The sequence below is a fragment of the Paralichthys olivaceus genome, chromosome 20 (genome assembly GCF_024713975.1).
Source record: "Paralichthys olivaceus isolate ysfri-2021 chromosome 20, ASM2471397v2, whole genome shotgun sequence".
NCBI classification, from domain to species: Eukaryota; Metazoa; Chordata; class Actinopteri; order Pleuronectiformes; family Paralichthyidae; genus Paralichthys; species Paralichthys olivaceus.
In genome coordinates, this window is record NC_091112.1 from 149,644 (window position 1) to 170,862 (window position 21,219).

At 45.0% G+C, this 21,219-nt stretch overlaps 2 protein-coding genes and 1 long non-coding RNA gene across 7 annotated transcripts; 2 read left to right on the top strand and 1 right to left on the bottom strand.

Moving 5' to 3' along the window:
* Positions 1 to 10: 10 nt before the first annotated feature.
* LOC138405919 (uncharacterized) lies at positions 11 to 3,049 on the bottom strand. 2 transcript variants are annotated; one of them, XR_011239580.1, is made up of 2 exons: positions 378 to 3,049; positions 11 to 227 (listed from the first exon to the last, which is right to left on the bottom strand). It is a non-coding gene; the product is annotated as an uncharacterized lncRNA (long non-coding RNA). The 2 variants fall into 2 exon arrangements; XR_011239581.1 differs by having other exon boundaries at positions 11 to 240.
* Positions 2,808 to 10,558, top strand: gabpb2a (GA binding protein transcription factor subunit beta 2a). 2 transcript variants are annotated; one of them, XM_020109496.2, is made up of 8 exons: positions 2,808 to 3,295; positions 5,057 to 5,164; positions 5,251 to 5,418; positions 5,680 to 5,874; positions 6,031 to 6,178; positions 6,262 to 6,438; positions 6,517 to 6,635; positions 7,496 to 10,558. In XM_020109496.2, the coding sequence occupies exons 2-8, from the start codon at positions 5,057 to 5,059 to the stop codon at positions 7,856 to 7,858; spliced, it is 1,278 nt and encodes a 425-aa protein (XP_019965055.1). In that variant the 5' UTR covers positions 2,808 to 3,295; the 3' UTR covers positions 7,859 to 10,558. The 2 variants fall into 2 exon arrangements, with proteins under 2 accessions (XP_019965055.1, XP_069372635.1); XM_069516534.1 differs by lacking the exon at positions 2,808 to 3,295 and adding an exon at positions 3,511 to 3,657.
* A 709-nt stretch (positions 10,559 to 11,267) lies between these two features.
* anp32e (acidic (leucine-rich) nuclear phosphoprotein 32 family, member E) lies at positions 11,268 to 20,947 on the top strand. 3 transcript variants are annotated; one of them, XM_069516536.1, is made up of 7 exons: positions 11,268 to 11,451; positions 14,849 to 14,998; positions 15,223 to 15,345; positions 16,275 to 16,437; positions 16,512 to 16,639; positions 17,214 to 17,253; positions 17,521 to 20,947. In XM_069516536.1, exons 1-7 carry the CDS (start codon positions 11,398 to 11,400, stop codon positions 17,610 to 17,612), a joined length of 750 nt encoding a protein of 249 aa, XP_069372637.1. In that variant the 5' UTR covers positions 11,268 to 11,397; the 3' UTR covers positions 17,613 to 20,947. The 3 variants fall into 3 exon arrangements, with proteins under 3 accessions (XP_069372637.1, XP_069372638.1, XP_069372639.1); XM_069516537.1 differs by having other exon boundaries at positions 16,512 to 16,621; XM_069516538.1 differs by having other exon boundaries at positions 16,512 to 16,603.
* Positions 20,948 to 21,219: the final 272 nt, after the last annotated feature.

The window sequence follows — 21,219 nt, forward strand, 5'->3', positions numbered from 1 at the left end:
TAATTCAACATTCAAAGTACATGAAGTCTTTATTTGTATGTGAAACATTTTCAGAAAAATATAATTTAACTTTGAAAATCAGATTTTATATTTACAAAATATTTGTACTATTATTTTTACTTTTATTATTGGTCCTCTGACATCATCTCTCCAGCTCCTGATGGATCCTGAGGTTGTTCCCAGGGCTGATGGGATATGTAGTTCTGTCTACTCCGGGTGGGCGTGTCCTATGATTTTACACTGATCAATCAATAAAATCAACAACAAATCAAAGATCACGAGTTGATGTTTAAAATAAAAAGCATCTGTTTAAGACGTCATACATTATAATTATGTTAAGGAGCCGAACCACTTCAGGCCTGTTACTGACTTCTCACCTGATGAAGACCATGGAGAGGATCATCCTGCCACACCTGCGATCGCTGGTGGGCACACAGCTGGACCCCCTGCAGTTTGCCTACCAGCCTGGGATTGGAGTGGACGACGCAGTTATTGACCTGCTGCACAGATCGCTGCTACACCTGGAGGACAGCGGGAGCAATGTGAGGGTCATGTTTTTCAACTTCTCCAGTGCTTTTAACACCATCCAGCCTTCAGTGCTCAAAGTGAAGATGGAAAGTGTGGGAGTAGACCAACACCTGGCTGCATGGACAACTGACTACCTCACCAACAGACCACAGTTTGTGAGGCTCCATCACTGTGTCTGACGTGGTGCACTGCAGCACAGGTGCCCCTCAGGGTACGGTGCTCTCCCCCCTTTCTCTTCACCCTCTACACATCGGACTTCACCCACAACACCACCCACTGCCACATCCAGAAGTTCTCCGATGACACAGCCACTGTTGGGTGTGTTTCTGAGGGGAACGACCTGGAATACAGGACGGTCATCAGGGACTTTGTCAGCTGGAGTGAGCTCAACCAGCTCCAGCTCATCACCAGCAAGACGAAGGAGATGATCGTAAACTTCCGGAGGAAAGCATCCTACTTCACACCGGTGAACTTCCAGGGATCGGACATAGAGGTGCTGGAGAGCTACACATTCCTGGGTGTTCACCTCAACAATAAACTGGACTGGACTGACAACACCCATGCTCTTTACAAGAAGGGCCAGAGTCGCCTCCACCTGCTGAGGAGACTGAGGTCCTCCGGAGTGTGCAGGGCTCTCTTCAGGACTTTCTATGACTCTGTGGTGGCCTCAGCCATCTTTTATGCTGTGGTCTGCTGGAGAGGGGGCAGCACGGACAGAGATCAGGCTCAATAGACTTATTAGAAGGGCAAGCTCTATCCTGGACTGTCCTCTGGACTCCATAGAGGAAGTGGGGGAGAGAAGGATGTTAGCTAAGATGAGATCCATCATGGACAACACCTCTCACCCCCTACATAACACTGTGGTCCCTGAGCAGCTCCTTCAGCTGCAGACTGTTACACCCACAGTGTAAGAAGGTTCCGCAGGTCCTTCATCCCGGCTGCTGCCAGGCTCTACAACACCTGCACCACCTGATAATGTTGTAGTTTCCTGTTCATGTCTCGACCCACTACTACTCACCATGGCTGTATTTTTATTTATCCACAATTACATTTTCTAATATTTTTAATATTTACATTTACCACTTACAATGTCTGACTCTCCTTATCATAGTACTTATATCATGGTCACTTTACATTGCAATATTTTCTTATTTCATTTTATTTCATTCATGAGCATGAATATTACTTATATTCTTTACATTACAATACTTTTTATATCATGCCACTCTTTTTTTATGTACCCTTTTGCACATTGTCTGTTTGCAGGTCGATTGTTTTCTTTTTTACTGTGTAAATTACAGAAATGTCTGTTGTTTTGTGTTATTGCCTTTTCCATTTTAATTTCTGTAGTGTATACTACACTTTCTCTCTGCTGCTGTAACAAGTACATTTCTCCGTTGTGGGATGAATAAAGTACATCTCATCTAATCTAATCTAATCTAATCTAAATACTAACAAACGGTTGCAGTGCTATAGGTGGACTGTAGGGGGCGGGCTCACGCCAGGCCCCACCCACACCGAGGTCAACCTCTCTGCTTCCTGTTCCGGTGTCGCGGAGCCGCTGTCTTGTTTTCACATAAGCTCCTCCCCCTGCAGGTGAGCGCTTGTCACCGCCTCAGTGACGTCAACAGAAGCTGCTTTAGCCTCACAAGCTAACAGTTTGTACTAGCTAACGGCTAACACAGCTAGCTGCAAAACACGCGCGTCAAATGACACAAAGTTATGAGCACACCTCCTGTTTGGACTTTCAACATAAAATACAGATTGAGAGAGTATCTGCAACAAGCTGCATTAAAAACCAAAGAACCGGATTCAGATGTAAACAGCTGCTGTGGTTCGTTAATTCATCATCAATCAACTGCAAACACTTCAAATCAACATTTGTTCCATTTGTCATTTTAAATGGTTCTGTCATTTCTGGAAATAAAGTTACTTTGAGTTAAGGAGATTTAACGGCACAAAAAACATCATGTCAACTTCTGCTCCACAGAAAATATTGTACAACTATATATATATATATATTATATTATTCTAATTACAGAATACTTTGACATCTTCAAGCCAATCTGCTCTTTATCTAATGTTAAAATGTTTGGGAAGTGATTTTTTAGTTTTTCTGATGAAATGAAACATTGGAACCTTTCACCTGGAAACTAAGATTTATACTTGAAGAATAACAACATGTATGTAGATAAATATTATTATAACTGTGACTATTGTTGATGAATCGTCAATAATAAGTTGAACGTCTTCAAACGTCCAAACTCACACAGACACAAACGCGTTATTCAGAGAATCATCATGTCAGAAATAGAAACTATTTCTTCATAATATATCACAATCATCCAACTTGATTTCTCTGGTGTAACCACATTAGACAGAATTCATATATTTGATAATACTTATTTCTCTTGGTCGTTGTATCGGTGACAGTTTCAGCTTTGATGATTTTACTTTGAAAAGCTGATAAGCACTAAGAGTAAAAGACAGGCACTCTTATTGTGAAGGCTACAGCCCAGACTTCCGGGCGCAGCGGCCTCCTCTGGGTGATTGACGCAGTAAACAAGCAGGAGAAGCAGCGGCGGCGCAGAAACTCCGGATCTGAGCTTCGTGAATTCAAGTGCGCACAGAAATCTGCGCTCTTGTACTCACCGCTGCGACTTTCGCGCTAAAACCTGCGCAAACCCGCGCTTGGTTCTGCTAACGGGTTAGCGTGCTAGCATTAGGCGAGAGGAGCGCGGTCCTGCTCCTCACTGAAGCGGACACGGTGAGTATCTGAGCCGCCGAGCTCCAGAGGGTTCAGCCCAGTTTAACACGGACAGTGACCGGGACCGGTGCAGTGACCGGGACAAGGACCGGGACAAGGACCGGGCTCTGCTCCGGTGATTGTTCCGCGGCGCTGCTGCAGAATCTCGTTAACCGGATGTGGAAGTAGTTTTTTCTCCGGGTGTAAAATAGGAAATTTCTCTGTGACTTCCCCCGGAAAACCAACAAGTTAATATCAAACGGTTTCCTGTCGGTGCGAGTGTCCGTGAGTCGGTGCAGCTGCTCCCGGTGTTTACCGGCTGCGGTGGGGACCCTCATCCCGGTGGGGACGTGGCACATGGCGGATTCTTTCTGTCCGTGAAGGCGCGTAAAATGGCTCCTCGTCCCGCTCGGCTGCTCCACACTCACGGCCGCTGTTTAACTCCAGGCTTCCATTATCGGACGCGCCGTCGAGCTAACTCCGCTAGCTTTGCTCACTTTCCGACAAAATAAAACCATGGTCACCTGAAGAAACGCAGACATCCCATAATACCAGTGTCACACGTTTAAACCCGGATATCACGCGTGCTGTGATTTGTACTCAGTTTGGTCGGAAACATGTTCACGATGTTAGCGCCCAAAACAAACGGACACTGGTTCCATTATCGGACAAACGCTCATTGTTTTCTGCTGCTGAATCTGGAGGAAAAACACCAAGTTTGATCTGACGTCACTTTAATTATTGATTAATGTTCTGATCAATAATCACACTAATGTGATCGATCAGAAGTTCACTGTTTTAAACCGATTATTGACAAATCAATAAATCAGCTGATCGATACGGTTTAATGAGATCCGAGTGTGAACTCACTGTGACACCATCAAATTCTATATGTTGTAAAATCATTAGCACGTTTACTGGTTTTACTTTAATGAGTCTGATGAATGTTGGTGCTTCTTTCAATGAATTTCATTATTAATTACCCATGAGGCTTTTCTCAGTAAATGAATTCATCACAACTTCAAAGTGAAAGCGTTAAAAACCTGCAGATGTTCAATTAAAGATAATAAATTAGTATTAAAACAGTAAACTAACTTTTCTGTCTGAATAACTGAAGTTTCTGTAAACTTTGGTTTTCACAAATTAAACTGAATGAATTTGATATTTGGACAAAACAAAAAATATCCTAAAGTTTAGTGTTGATATAAAGTTACTGATACTATTACTTACGGAATAATAATCTTAATTGATTTATTAGCTGTTTAAAACAAGCTCAGCTCTTTGCAATAAAATCAAAGAATCAGGAACTGAAGAGAAAAACCAGACAAGATAAGATTTTAATGTTTTTCTCTGGTGATTTGTGATAAAAAAGTAAATTCATTTTTTCTATTTTCATATGAAAAAGTTTGTCTTTATATTTGTAAATACATTTTTCTAATAATGTGAACAAATTGACATTTCATCAAACATCTCAGTACATCATAGTGAACACACACACACACACACCTTTCATGGTAAATTTAACAGTCATGTGACAGCAAGTTTAAGGTTTTAACGCTAATGAATAAACGATGGAAAGCACAAACACTAAACTCTGAGTTAAATGAACATTTATCAGCTGTTTAGGTGAAAATAAAAGTCCCATGATGTTTCCATTCAACAAAATCTACCTGCGATTGTCCCTTAAACAGGATGTGATGTCACAATTCTCACTTGTGTCTCAGTCTCTACCCCTACTTCTCACTTTGACGCGTTGTCTCCTGCATCTTGTGTCTGCGTCAGATGTCGTTGGTGGACCTCGGCAAGCGTCTGCTGGAGGCGGCTCGTAAAGGGCAGGACGATGAGGTCAGAAACCTGATGGCCAACGGAGCGCCGTTCACTACTGACTGGGTGAGACAAAAAAATCAATCCGTGATTCATCTGTTTTTATTTGATCAGATTATGAATTAAAGACAATACGTGTGTGTGTCCTGTAGTTGGGGACGTCCCCCCTCCACCTGGCCGCTCAGCATGGTCATTACTCCACTGCAGACGTCCTGCTCAGAGCCGGCGTCAGCAGAGACGCCCGCACCAAAGTGGACAGGACGCCGTTGCACATGGCTGCCGCGGAGGGACACACCATCATCGTGGAGCTGCTGGTCCGAGTAAGCTCAGATAGATCTGGACTTTAATCTAAAGTCTGCGGGGCGTTCACCCGATTGTTAAAATCAACAACATCAAAGTCAAACTTTTTGATAAAAACCTATTTGAAATTAAAAAAAGTTTTAAAATAAAAAGTTTTTTAGATATTTTATTTACTAAAGGAAAGTCCAATGAAAACAGCTAATTCTCACATTAGTAAAAATACAAACATCCACATTAAATCTATGAAGCAGTTTGTGTTTAAAACTGTTTTCACTTTTCAGAGCGGCGCAGACATCAACGCCAAAGACATGCTGAAGATGACAGCGCTGCACTGGGCGGCTCAGCACGGACACCACGGCGTGGCCGAGACGCTCATCAAGCACGGAGCCGACGTGCACTCGCTCAGCAAGTTTGACAAGACGCCATTCGACATCGCTGTCGACATCCAGAACACGGAGCTGATGCTGCTGCTGCAGGTGAGACAACATCCTGACGTCTGATTGGACGGTTATTGTGTCAGATATACAGTAAAGATATACTGTGTGTGTGTGTGTGTGTGTGTGTGTGTGTGTGTGTGTGTGTGTGTGTGTGTGTGTGTGTGTGTGTGTGTGTGTGTGTGTGTGTGTGTGTAGGAGGGCATGCAGAACCAGGTGAACATGAACCAGGTGAGTATGAACGTGGAGACGAGCTCCACCAACCAACAGTTCATCATCCAGGGAATACCTGCCATACAGGGGGGCGTGGTCAACCTGGCAGAGCTGCTCAACAAGGCCAATGCAGGTATGACATCACTCACTCTCTCTCTCTCTCACTCACTCTCTCTCACACTGTCTCACTCTCAGATTTTAATGTTTATGTTTCAGGAGATTCGGAGGAAGCGATGGCGGCCAGCGCTCTGGACTCCAACATCCAGCACGCCACTGTTGTCAACGAGGGCGGTCAGAGGGTCATCACCATAGTAACGGACCAGCATGGCAACCTGCAGACCACTGGAGGAATGTCTCAACCGTTCTTCGTGACCATGCAGCACGGACAGCAGAGTATGAACTTGAAACATCCTTCATGCAGTTTTTTTTCTGAGTCACTTGATGATGCTGACCGTGTTTGTTTGTGGTCAGTGCTGGCGGTCCCAGCCAACGCGGTGACAGAGGAGGTGGTGACGGAGGAGCCGCAGCCCCCACCCACCAGGAAGAGGAAGCTGGAGGTAACCAGCAACCACAACGACACAGGAGAGACGGTGAGCTGACGGCAATTTCACCAGTATGACCAGGCGAGACCGAGAATGAATCCATGATGTGATGTTTAACACTAAAGTTCCATATATGTAGGGCCGACGAATCTTCCCCTGATTCAGTTTTCAAACACAAAATATAATGAAAAACACTTTGAATAAATTCTCACAGTCCTACGTGACATCGTCCCATCTGAGTGCACAAGGTTCCCGCATCTCTCAAAGAAATTAAATTCTCTTAAATTGACCAGAAATTTGCTGCAAGGTATTAAATTTGCAGGCAGTGACACACACAGTTCTATGTTTTTAACAGCGTAACACAGATGGGTGTTGATTTCTTCTACACTGAATATGAAGTTTTCCTGTGAGCAGAGTACGACACGTTTATTGAGATCTTAAAAAGCTTAAATTTGACTTTAAAAATGGTGCAAGAACCAGAAGATGTTCAGTTCACTGTTTTTAAAGCTGAAACAAAGAAATGTGACTCAAAACAATAAATTATAGCAGCAGCAGATTGTTCATGTCCGACTTATTCACAACAGCTGGCAGGACTCTGGTGTAGTTCTGCTCGGAGTACTTACGCAAATAGTGTCGACTCTGTGGTATAGAGAAAAAACTGTTCTAGAGTAGTGCAACAATTTGTTTACAGCTCGTCCACACCGGCGTCAGCCCTTAAAACCAAAACATTTGGAATCTCCTCGTCTTTCCAAGTGGACGTCTTCGTCTTCTACGTGTGTCACGTGTTAGAAACCTCAGAGACACCTCCACTCGCTCACTGGGAAGGTTCCAGATGTTTTCTCTCATGGACTCACTCTGACATTATCTAACCCTTTCTGTGACATGACCTCTTCTTCCTCCTCCTGCAGGAGTTGCTACAGAGGCAGCTGCAGGAGGCCAACAGGAAGGCGCAGGAGTACCGACAGCAGCTGCTGCGTAAAGAGCAGGAGGCCGAGGAGTATCGCATCAAGCTGGAGGCCATGGCCCAGAGTCAGGCCAACATCACCGGTACCAACGCCGGCGCCCTGACCGCCGACAGCGCAGCCAACGCTGCCGCCAGCCCCGAGGAGGTGGTGGGAGGAGATGAGGACGAAGAGGAAGGAGCTGCCAGCATGGTGGAGGAGGAGGGGGAGATGGTTGTGCTGCCGGATGGAGGCATCATCATGGAGGGGGAGGAGGGTCAGGTGACGCTGGTGGAGGCAGGAGGAGAAACGACAGAGGTCAGCTCCTAACAGAGAAGGTGGGGGGAGAAGGAGGGAGTGATGCCAACAAAGAGATGCATCATAACAGCAGAGGGTCAGTTTGACTCACAAGTTTGATTCCCATTGAACAAAGTGATGGAGGAGCTGAATCAGATGATTTTAACTGTGCACCATTTTGAATCCCCAAACGGAGAAGAGACAAAATGGTTTCCTAACAAACAGTAGTATGAGGAAGGTGGACTAAGAAATCATTACACCGGGTTTCAGTCGTGCACCATTTGAAAGATTTGATAATGTTCTGGGGAGGAGAAGCCAAATGGCTTCACTAAGAAAACAGAAGAATTAACAGAAAACTTAGTTATGCACCATTGTGAATCCCCCCCAAAATTTGATTCAACAGGGACGAGGAACAAAATGGCTGCTACAAAAAGTTAGACTGAAGAAGATGACAGTGGATTTCAGTCATGCACCACTTTGATCTGTATTTCAGAGAAGGAGACAAAATGGCTTCCCCAAAGAGCAACAGCAAGAAAAGAAGGAAAGGCTGAAAAAAATCTTAAATAAACACGGAGAGGGAACTCAGTCCTGTGCCATTTTGAATCCTTGAAAGATTTGATACTAACACGTCAGAGAGAAGAAACTAAATGGAGACATGTTCCCACTGTCTTTACTGAATACTTTTCACTATCGAGGATAGATGCAAAATGGCTGCAAATAGAAATTAAGCTGGAATAAAGAATCCAGTGATTGTGTTCCGGAGGAGGTGGGAGCCCAAGTTAGACGTGAGGACGACACGCCCCCGTTGTTTCATTAACGTCACCGTCTGACTCAGTTTCTGTGTGAGGACTAAACCGGGTTTGTGTAAAATAATTCTCAGAAAGTTTTAGTTTGTTTTTAACATTGTTTTGAACACAGATGGTTCTTCACACTGGAGCCATTTGTGTCCCTTCATTTCTTTCATATTCAGTTTTACTGGTGAAACAAACCAGCACAGTTGTTCGTCTGACGCCTTTAACCTGAGACCACGTCGCTCCTTTTTAAAATCCAGTTACTCAAACCTTTCCATTGCTTGCACCATTTTGCTTCCCCGGAAGAAAAGATTTTAGTTTGGACTCAACAACTTCCTGCTTTTTTTCTTGTTCTTGTTCTGGTATTTTTACATTTCTGTCTGGACGTTTTCAGATGTGACTTCATCGTGTGTAAAACTCAACAAACTTGTACGATTTCCTGTTGCAATCACTCATGTATTGAATTTAGTTAGAAAATAGAAAAAACAACCGGAACTGAACCAGATTCATCATGAAACCTTCAGTTGTTCATGAATTAATATTGTTTTCATCCAGTTTGTTTGAATCATCACGCCGTTGTAACCCTGGGTTTTACAGAGCTGACACAAACTCCCACCGATCCACTCATCTTCATTATTGATTAATTGGTGAAAACTTCATGTTAGCATTTGTCACAGTTGAACGACTTCATGAGTCAAATCCTTAAAAGAAAATCTAAAAGAAAGTCTGTGAAAGTTCAAATGTTCTCTGAGAACTGAAAACCAGCTCAGGTTCTGCGATTACATTTATTGATTAATTGGCTATTGATTGTTTCAGCTCTGCTCGGTTCAATGCATCAGTTTTTAATGACCAACCATGTTCATTATCATCACTTCTGTTTCTGTGATTCTTCATAAAACAGAGGCGATCACATTGACACGTTTGATTTCACTCTTCTGTCCTCAGACCGATCTCCTTCGGTTCACTCATGAAAATGATCAGTTATCATTGGAAACACGAGTCGTCTACTCATCATTCAGAATCGCGAGAAATCTACCAACTGAAACATCTTTTCTCAAAATGTTGCTGGAAATATTCTGAATGTGTTTATTATCTTTATAAAGAACGTGTTTAGTCCACAGAGTCTCAATTCAGAAGGACCCGAATACCCAGTGAAAAGTGGAAACTTGAGCTTTTAATGAAAATATTCATGTGTGGGAATAACCAGACTATTTTTCAAATTTTCAATATTTTCTGTGGATGATTTATAAATTAATCAACTAATCCTAAAATGTCAGTAAATACTGAAATATACAATATAAAATGCCCTTAACACATCAGATCATTTATTTGTTTTAAACCAAACATATTCAGTTTACTTCCCAACAAAGAGACCTGGAGCGTTTCGTACTTTCACTTTAAAATGTGACTGAAATAATGATGAGGAATAAAAAACTGTCAGTTGTACATGAGTGTTTCTACAGGACGACTTCATCTGTCTGAACTCTGACGCGTGAATCTAGCTTCAGAGTGGATCCGAGAAAAACTATTTATTAAATGTGACAGTATGTGTACAAACTAACACCACCTCTCTGCTGTACGTCGGCAAATTCTAACTTTGCAGAAGGAAATCGGCCGAAAAACCCGGTTGTGAACAGACGAGTTACGGATGTGAAGCGTCTGAACCCTCGGCTTTGTTTCTGGTCCAGTTCTTGTTGGTCTTGTTCTCCCTGGTTCACTCCCCCTGTATAAAATCACTAATGGATTCCTCCCTGTCAGCTGATTGTCATGTTCGGTGCGTCAAGCTCTTCGTTCTCCGGTCACTGATTCATTTGAGTTATTTTTATAAGCTCAACCTTTTTCTATGTACATATAAAGTTGTATTTTTTTAACTGTACCTGAACGATGGCTGCCTGCCCAGGTTAAAGTACTCAGAAATATAAACACTTGTTTTTTTGAATAACATTGTCTCTGTTGTGTGTTTGACACAGTGACACCTGAATGCTGCGTGGGGCATTCAGGGTCGAGCATTTCCCCCAAGTCATAATCATGTCACGTTTATAGAAGCACGTTTGCTCTTTAACCTCTTTCAAAGTTGCCTCGATAAAAATGAGTGAAATGACACAACACTGAATTAGCTGTTTTTATTTTATCAACAAGAAAAATACTTTAATAACGAACTATGGAGAAGACCCGCCCCCTCACTGCCTGTGAGCAGTGTTTTCAGTTCAGTGGAGAAATGTACACAAAGCTAGTGGACAGGAAGTGATGTCACATGTTTAATAATCAAAGGATTCAAAGGTTTTATTTCATGAAAAGTTTGAAACTTTCTGCAACTTCCTGCTTTTTATGGATGTTCTGATTGTAATCACGTGATCGGGCTCCATGTAAACAAACCGAGAGTTCACGTTTTTTATTGATCAAAAAAATGGTCGATTATCTGCAAAGCGACAGAAGAGCGGAGGGCGGTGATTGGCTGAGACACCTGTCAATCAAGCCGAAGAACGCTGATGTTGCTCATATGAAAAAACTCTATTTCCCATGATCCTTTGTAAAGCGGCCCCAGGGATTATCCCGCCCACCCCCTGGATTAAAAGTGATCAGTTTTGATTGACGTGCCCATCGTCCAATCAGCGGCGGCGCAGAGGCACGCGGCCAACCGTGAGTGTCTGTGGGCGGGTCCGCGCGTAGGGGGCAGGGCGGAGGTATCATGGAGGATCAGTAGAGACTCAGTCCGTCAGAGGAGCAGCTCCGAGCACCGGGACCTCACGACCGTTACCGAGCACACGAAGCACCGGCACCATGGACATGAAGAAGAGGATCAGTCTGGAGCTGCGGAGCCGGAACCCGGCGGAGGTGAGCCCCGCTCTTTTTAAGTCTCAAATAACCCGGGACGAGCCACCGGAGCACCGGAGCCACCGGAGCCCGTCACATGCAGCCCGCCACCGAACACTTAACGGAAACTCAGCGGCGGGACATCCACTCGGTGAAAGCGCTTATCGGTCACTGCACAGTCCGGTAAACCGAAAGCAGCGGACCCGGTAGATGTGGAAGCATCCCGCGGCTCGGTCCGCCCCCCCCCCGGTAAAACCCCCTCGGTCCCGGAGAATCTATGTTAAATCAAACCCTTAACATTCATCTACCGTCTCTACATTCTCGGTTTCACGTTAAATTCGTCCACGGTTCTGCTTCGTCCCGGTTCACCTGAAACTTTAACTTTGAGTCGGTGTCCGCCGCTCGGTCAGGCTCGGTTTTACCGGACGATTCGAGCCTCTTACCGAGAATAACTTAGCGTTTGTCCGGTAATCAGAGCCGGTGTTCGGGGCTTTTCGCGGGGTTTCGTCCCGGACGAAAGCTGCGTACCGAACAACGGCGGGTCGTCTTCGGTGAGCGGACATTTTAAGTCGCTTCAACTTCGACGGGAACATCGTTTAAAACGACGTTTGATTTAACTGCGTCGTTAAACTCGGTTCAAACCGGATTTACCGGCGGCTCGGAGGGTTTTAATCGGTGTTTGCTGCGACCCTGCTCGGTGGAGCGGACGCGGAGGTCGGTCACAGACATTTTGAGCTCGGTGGTAACGCGTTACCGATTTATCGTTACTCTGAGCGGATTATTGTGGAATCAAACGAATACTTCTATATTCAAAGTAACGTTACACCGTTACATCGTTACTGTAACGCCGAGGGAGGTGTTAGCTAAACGTCGCTAACGAGTCAAAATGGCGTTACCGAGGTTACCGAGGTTACCGAAGGTAGTTTAACCACGCGGAGCAAGAACACGACTGAGCCGCCATTAAAACTACGAACCTCCGGGTTACTCGTCACTAAGCACAGCTGTGTGTGTGTGTGTGTGTGTGTGTGTGTGTGTGTGTGTGTGTTATATAACCCGAATACACACCGACCAGCGTCAGTTAAATAACACACACACACACACACAATCGTTCACTGGTGTCATGTTGTATGAAGGGGGGGGGGGCGGCAGATGGTGTGTGTGTAGAGTCGCCCCCCCCCCCCCAGCTTATAGTGGGTTAAACACGCACGCGCTCAGCGTCAGTAATGGCCGACCTCTGGTTTTCATCCTGAACCAGTGTCTGCTGGTTATATAACAACCAGAGGAATTCTGGGTAATATGAGTTAAGTCCTCACACAAACATTTACATTTACCTGTCTGTCTGTTTACACCCGTCTGTCTGTCTGTTTACACCCGTCTGTCTGTTTACACCCGTCTGTCTGTTCACACCCATCTGTCTGTTTACACCCGTCTGTCTGTTTACACCCGACTGTCTGTCTGTTTACACCCGTCTGTCTGTTTACACCTGTCTGTCTGTTCACACCCATCTGTCTGTTTACACCCGTCTGTCTGTTTACACCCGACTGTCTGTCTGTTTACACCCGTCTGTCTGTTTACACCCGTCTGTCTGTTCACACCCATCTGTCTGTTTACACCCGTCTGTCTGTTTACACCCGACTGTCTGTCTGTTTACACCCGTCTGTCTGTTTACACCTGTCTGTCTGTCTGTTTACACCCGACTGTCTGTCTGTTTACACCCGTCTGTCTGTGTGTTTACACCCGTCTGTCTGTTTACACCCGACTGTCTGTCTGTTTACACCCGTCTGTCTTTCTGTTTACACCCGTCTGTCTGTTTACACCCGTCTGTCTGTCTGTTTACACCCGTCTGTCTGTCTGTTTACACCCGTCTGTCTGTTTACACCCGTCTGTCTGTTTACACTCGTCTGTCTGTCTGTCTGTTTACACCCGTCTGTCTGTTTACACCCGTCTGTCTGTCTGTTTACACCCGTCTGTCTGTCTGTTTACACCCGTCTGTCTGTTTACACCCGTCTGTCTGTTTACACTCGTCTGTCTGTCTGTCTGTTTACACCCGTCTGTCTGTTTACACCCGTCTGTCTGTCTGTTTACACCCGTCTGTCTGTTTACACCCGTCTGTCTGTCTGTTTACACCCGTCTGTCTGTTTACACACCGTCTGTCTGTCTGTTTACACCCGTCTGTCTGTTTACACCCGTCTTTCTATTTACACCCGTCTGTCTGTTTACACCCGTCTTTCTGTTTAAACCCGTCTGTCTGTCTGCTTACACCCGTCTGTCAGTCTGTTTACACCCGTCTGTCTGTCTGTTTACACCCATCTGTCTTTTTACACCTGTCTGTCTGTTTAGACCCGTCTGTCTGTCTGTTTACACCCATCTGTCTCTCTGTTTACACCCGTCTGTCTGTCTGTTTACACCCGTCTGTCTCTCTGTTTACACCCGTCTGTCTGTCTGTTTACACCCGTCTGTTTACACCCGTCTGTTTACACCCGTCTGTTTACACCCGTCTGTCTGTTTACACACCGTCTGTCTGTCTGTTTACACCCGTCTGTCTGTCTACACCTGTCTGTCTGTCTGTCTGTTTAAACCCGTCTGTCTGTTTACACCCGTCTGTCTGTTTACACCCGTCTGTCTGTCTGTTTACACCCGTCTGTCCGTCTGTCTGTTTACACCCGTCTGTCTGTCTCTCTGTTTACACCTGTCTGTCTGTTTACACCTGTCTGTCTGTTTACACCCGTCTGTCTTTTTACACCCACCTGTCTGTTTACACACTGTCTGTCTGTTTACACCCGTCTGTCTGTCTACACCCGTCTGTCTGTTTACACACTGTCTGTCTGTCTACACCCGTCTGTCTGTTTACACACCGTCTGTCTGTCTGTTTACACCCGTCTGTCTGTTTACACCTGTCTGTCTGTCTGTCTGTTTAAACCCGTCTGTCTGTTTACACCCGTCTGTCTGTCTGTTTACACCCGTCTGTCTGTTTACACCCGTCTGTCTGTTTACACCCGTCTGTCTGTTTAAACCCGTCTGTCTGTTTTCACACCCTCTGTCTGTTTACACCCGCCTGTCTGTCGGTTTACACCCGCCTGTCTGTCTGTTTACACCCGTCTGTCTGTTTACACCCGTCTGTCTGTCTGTTTAAACCCGTCTGTCTGTTTTCACACCCTCTGTCTGTTTACACCCGCCTGTCTGTCTGTTTACACCCGTCTGTCTGTCTGTTTACACCCGTCTGTCTGTCTGTTTAAACCCGTCTGTCTGTTTACACCCGTCTGTCTGTTTACACCCGTCTGTCTGTCTGTTTACACCCGTCTGTCTGTCTGTTTAAACCCGTCTGTCTGTTTTCACACCCTCTGTCTGTTTAAACCCGTCTGTCTGTTTACACCCGCCTGTCTGTCTGTTTACACCCGTCTGTCTGTGTCCCCTTCAGATTGCGGAGCTGGTGGTAGACAACAGTCGCTCTGCTGACGGGGAGGTGGAAGGACTCTCAGACGACTTTAAGGAGCTGGAGTTCCTCAGCATGGTCAACGTGGGTCTGAGCTCGTTGACTAAACTGCCGTCGCTGCCCAAACTACGTAAGGTAACAAGAACTATTAAAGCTGACCTGTTCTGCTGGTTACCCACAATCCTGTGCAACACGTCACAAATGTAGACTGTGAATAAAGATGGATGACAGGACTCCTGTACCGAGTCACATGGATCGCCCCCTGGTGGCTGGCGGGTCTATAGGCCATAAACCCTGCCTGCTCCATGTTAGCGATAATTACGATCTGTGATTCTTTAAAAATCTCTTTTCTTCTTCAGCTCGAGTTGAGCGACAACAACTTGTCTGGTTCTTTGGAAACTTTGTCCGAAAAATGTCCAAACCTGACGTATCTCAACCTGAGTGGGAACAAGATCAAAGAGCTGAGCAACGTGGAGGCTCTGGTCAGAACACACACACACACACACACACACACACTCACACACTCACAGACAGACAGACAGACAGACACACTCACACACACACACACACACACACACTCACAGACAGACAGACACACACACACACACACACACACACACACACACACACACACACACACTCACAGACAGACAGACACACACACACACACACACACACTAACAGACACTCACTCACTCACTCACAGACACACACTCACACAGACACACACTCACACAGACACACACACAGACACACACACACTCCTAAACTCGCATCACACACTCCCACTACCTTCAGCTCACGTCAGCCACAGACCCGTCATTACCTTTACAGTCTATGGTTATTACTGACCGTTATTAACAAACTGTTTATTTAAGTCAGTATGCACATCGCGCATAGAGAGAGAGAAGGGGGCGAGAGAGAGGGGGGCGAGCGAGAGAGCTGTCTTTTTTAAAGTCTAAGTTTTACGGTTAGTTCATTTACTGATTTTGTAATGTGTAGATATGTTTTATGTTAAATCTGAAATAAAAATACCTATACGAGTAGTTATGTCTCGTTGTATTAGTTTGTCCTCCTGTTATTGACGTGATGCGCATGCGCAGATATTCGAATGTGTTTTTTTAGAGCGAATATTTGAACGTCATTTTGGAGCAATTTTGACAGAGACACGCACAGAGACACAGACACGCACAGAGACACAGAGACACGCACGGAGACACAGACACGCACAGACACACAGAGACACGCACAGAGACACAGACACACAGAGACACGCACAGACACACAGAGACACGCACAGACACACGCACAGAGACACAGACACATGCACGGAGACACAGAGACACGCATGGAGACACAGACACGCACAGAGATCCGTTTTTAGTTGCTAACATGATGTTTCCTGCTGCAGCAAAACCTGAAGAGTCTCCAGAGTCTGGACTTGTTTAACTGTGAGATCACGTCTCTGGAGGATTACAGGGAGAGCGTGTTCGAGCTGCTGCCTCAGGTCACCTACCTGGACGGCTTCGACCAGGAGGACAACGAGGCTCCAGACTCTGAGGCCGAAGACGAAGGTGGGACACAGGGTTTAGTGCTCGTCAGGAAAACCTCCCTGTGAATGCTCTTAAACTCGTCTCTGTGTTCACAGACGAGGACGGCGAGGATGGGGCGGGGCAGACTGGCGACTATGATGATGATGATGATGAAGAAGAGGATGAGGACGGCTCAGAGGGAGGAGAGGTGGGGCTGAGCTTTCAGGTGAACCGGGGAGATCAGGTGGGCAACTCAGGCTTCAGTCTGCAGGTCGACCCGCCGCCGGCTCAGATGCAGGCAAAGAGGAAAAAGAATAAACAAAGTTACCACGAGAGGTTGATGCTGAGCTGATTCATTGTGGACATTCGGTCTCTGCCTGGGCCGACCTGAGCCGGTGGGACGGGCTGACCTCAGCTGTGACCAGGTTCAGCACCAAAATGGCCGCCTCTGATCCATGACCCTGATCTGAAGTCTGCACCAGTGACAAAAGTTAATTGTTTATTAAATCTAAGGACTGTTCATCAGTCTATCTGAGAATACTTTATGTATTATGAGCTAGTATTTAATAGATATAATCTACAGTCTATATAATATTTACATTTATTACAGAGAATTAAAAATCAATCAGGACAAGTAGTTTATTTGTATTTATATGATAGACGTTCTGAACAAACTGTCAGAGTCGGTCTGATGGAGATCAGCCTGGTCACACGATCTGACGTAGACGTAGAGCTTCATTAGTGTCATCCAATCAGAAGCTGTGTGTTATTTTGTGAAGGTGTGTGTTGAGAAAGTGAAGTTTTTCTTCTGGTCTCAGGAGGATGAGGAAGACTATGCAGAGGAAGAGGAGGAGGAAGGTAAGTGATGTCCATGAAATACAACACATTTAATCCTTTGATCCACAATTTAATTTCAATCAATGAAAAGAGGAGTCTGTCATTCAAAGTATTTTTATTAATATTGTTTGATCAACAGGTAAAACCCCTAAAACGTAATAATTCAAGTTAATATTCAGCCTCTTTAAAAGGATCGCTAAGGATTTAAATAAGGATTAGTTGTGTGAATAGCTTTGATTGGTCAGAACCGTGACAGCTTCCTCTGATTGGTCCATTCCCTATGTGCAGAGGACCAGCCGGGCGTTCAGGGACAGAAGAGAAAGAGAGACGTGGATGATGAAGGCGAGGAGGAAGACGACGACGACGATGAAGACGACTAGTCCTTCAATCAACTCGTCGTCTGTGTGTCGTCCTGTTTCTGTCCGTCTCAGTCCACCTCCGGACCCGACCTCCGCCAGACAACAATCACTGCAACCATGGCAACAACATCAGCAGCAACAGGAACGGTGATCTGAAATAGTCCCTTTCAGTTTGCAGTAGAAAATCACGTCTTTGTTTTTAGATAATATAAGAAGATTCGATCAGAACTTTACCTGATGGTCCTCAGCTGAAGACTCAACACGTTTCCCTTTAAAACCTGGTTCAGGGTCAAAGCATCCGTCTGTCCCATAAGTCCGTCTCCACATCCTGAGCCTGAACCCCGACCCTCGTCTCATCGTCGGCTAGACGTCTGAATCTGAAGTTCTGGTGTGAACCAACTCCTTGTTAAAGAACAGGTGTGAAAACCAAAACACACTTTGTCTCCAGGGCTGACGACTCTTCTTCTTCTTCTCCTGTAAACAGGTTTAGTTTTACCAGGCAGGTGGGTGAGCACTGACGCCCCCTAGTTTTCAGCTGTTGTACTGAGCAGCTTTTCCAGTCCAGACTACAAGAAGTGTTCCAGCACCTGATGGTCTCATTTCATCAGGTTACCATAGTTACCAAATGATTGTGTACCGACACAGAAGAAAAGCAGTTTGTGATGTAAACTTTAAAGTGAAGATGGTGGTTGTTGCTGTTACTGGATGATTCCTCTAGAGGGCACCACAGCAGTAAAATCCAACAGAACCACCTGATCTATGTGACCTACATGATAAACATGGCAAACTTTGACGTTAGAATTTGTTTAGAATTGTCTCGGGGAACCACCGATGGATTCAATTCTGTGCCGAGCTCAGACTGACTTGCGGTAAGAACTCGGTAACTCTCTCAGATTGTTTGTGTTTATTTTTGCAGGATCAACCTTTAAAATAGCTGACTGATATTTTGACGAGCATGTTATTGTCATTGTGTGGCAGGAACACCGCACTGCACAGACTACTCACCCGACACTGCCCCCTATGGTTCATGTACATACTGCCTCTTGAATACAGATGGCGTTAAATTCTGAGGGCGTGCTCTCATGGAAGTTGACATCGTGCACACAAACCCAGTGTTAAAAAGAAGTTCATCTCCGACAGATCAGAGCAGATCAGTTTCACAGTCATATAATCACCGTGACGACATCCTGGGACTAAAACTCTTGTAGTCTGAACTGGACTCAGTTTGTTTTCTACGTTTTGAACGTCTGAGCTGATCCTCAGTCGTCCTGAATGTACAAACGTTAGTTTCACCTCCAACAAACCCGACTTCTCGTATCAGGACCTTCTTCTTCACAGGTTTTTACAGATTTATCTTCATCACATCGTTCTTCTCTGAGCCTCAGACCAACATCTGATCTCATCCAACAAAAACTTGTCGTTCAGGATCAGAACCCTGTTCTTTCTGCAGCCATATCAGTCTCTGGACTCTGACCGGAGTGGAGAGCGCCCTCTTCAGGAGCTCCTTGTGTCTTACACCCAATCAAGACGTCTCATGTTTCCGTGTTGAACGGTTCAGGATCTTCATTCGCCGTCACGTTTCAGTCCGATAAACTCCCTGACGTGGACGGGTCACGTGACTCTGCCGTCTCACAGTTGACATATGCAGACCTGCCGTCGCTCAGGTCCACAAAGATCATCTGATTAATATTCCCAGTGTGTGTTTGATTTATTGTGGGGATTCTTCAGGGAAGATTAGGGGGCGGGTGGGGTGAAGTTGTAGTTTGGGTGTGTTTGTTTTTGAAGTTAACAGCAGCCTGTTTTTTGTCCCCGTCAGCAGCTGTTGATGTTTTTAGTTTGATGTAAAACTGAGCGTCTCGTCCTCAAACAGCCCGTCCCCTCGCGATATTCAGACCACTGCCGCTGTTGTCACACTTCAGGCTCCGCCTCCTAAACACAACCCTTTGAACCTGACGGAAAAGAGTGGTGCGTTCAGGTGCCAGTTTACTGCCAGGTTTGAGGCGAGCAGTGAGTCTGTGACGTGTCTCTGAGTTGTTACGCAATGATGCCTTCACTGACACCTGCTCAGCTTCCGACTCTACGACGCTGTCACCTGTCACAGGTGTGCAGTGGATTATGGGATATTAAGGACTGAAGACAGCTGACTTCCAATGTTTCTCAGAGTGTGGTTGAGCTGGTTGCAGGGGGCGGAGTTTGAACGTGACACACCTGTTGTGTATTTTCTACTTTCTCCTGCTTCAGTCACAGAAACAAACCTGCTCACAAACTGAAAAACTCATCATCAGAACAATTAGACTCAAAAATGAATCTCAAGAGGAAACGTTCTCCCACGATGTCGAGCGCTGGCGGTTTTTTTATCAGGTGAGTCAGGTTTGTTCCTGAAGCTGCTCAGTTCGGGCTTTTATCTAAACTGCTGTAAACTTTTAGCTTTTCTCTCATTTTACACTTTTGAAAATGGTATCGTTTGAAAACATCCACGTGTCTGGTTCTAACATTCTCCACTTTTTTAGTTTTGACTCAGGATGAATTTTGAATCATAACTTTTAAACTGTTTCTATCTTTTTTATTCCATCTCTTAGAAACATACGAGTGTAAATCTTCTGTGGACACAAATTGAAGCTGATGGTTTTCTATGAGCTTCAGATCAGCCACTAAATGAACTGAGTTTGTTTAAGTATCTTTACATTTTGAATTCAATCAAATTTGATTTAATGTGCAAACATTAATAAATTCTACAGTTTTCTGTTTGAAGAAAAACGATGAACACTCGATCTGTGACATAAAAGTATTCAAGTCCTCCACTGGTGACTTCTCATTTTTAAATTCTTGAACTTTTATTGTCTAAATCATTTTCCGTGTTACTTGATTATTTGAAAAAGTGATCAGCTTCAAAATCAAATGTTGAAATTAGTTTGACTCTTGGCTCCTTGGTGCGACGCCAGTGAGGGATCAAGTCAGAGTTTTGCACCAGGGACCTTGAATAAAATCATGAATCAGACAAACGTGAGCACGAGGATGTTTTAACGTGTTGTTTTTAAGAGTGTAGATGTTGAGGGACACGTGTGTCAGACCTGCTGACGTCAGGTTTTAACTGGTTTTTAAGGCAATATTGTAAATACACTCAGCTCAGTTTCAGGTTGGTTTTTATTTTGTTAAAGACTTAAATCATTTTAAGGATGTTTGTGTTTCTACAGCGAGGTGATAGTTGAGCCTTTGACCTTTGACCCCAGCTCGCTCCTCTGTCAGCTGTTAGCATCCTCCTTCGTCCCGTCTGTGGGAAAAACTGTGTTTGACTTTTTGTGTGATGTAACAGAAACAGTACTGAGGGGTTTTCAATAAAATATATAAAAGAAAAACGTGTGAAACTGTTTCGCTGTTTCCTTCTTTCCTACGAGCTTCGCAGGACTGAAAACTCTGAATTAAACCTGAAGTTACCCTGATAACCACAAATCCTGCTTCATGGTTCAGGGCTCTGGTCTGGAGACAACCTCAGGCCGCTGCTGTGTGAGCCTGTCAGACAAAGACGAGGGTTCAGGAACAACGTCTGAACAGGTATGTTTGTTCCTGTTGTAACAAAACAACATGGAGGAGGTGAGTGACGGCATCTCCATTCATAAATACACTTGTG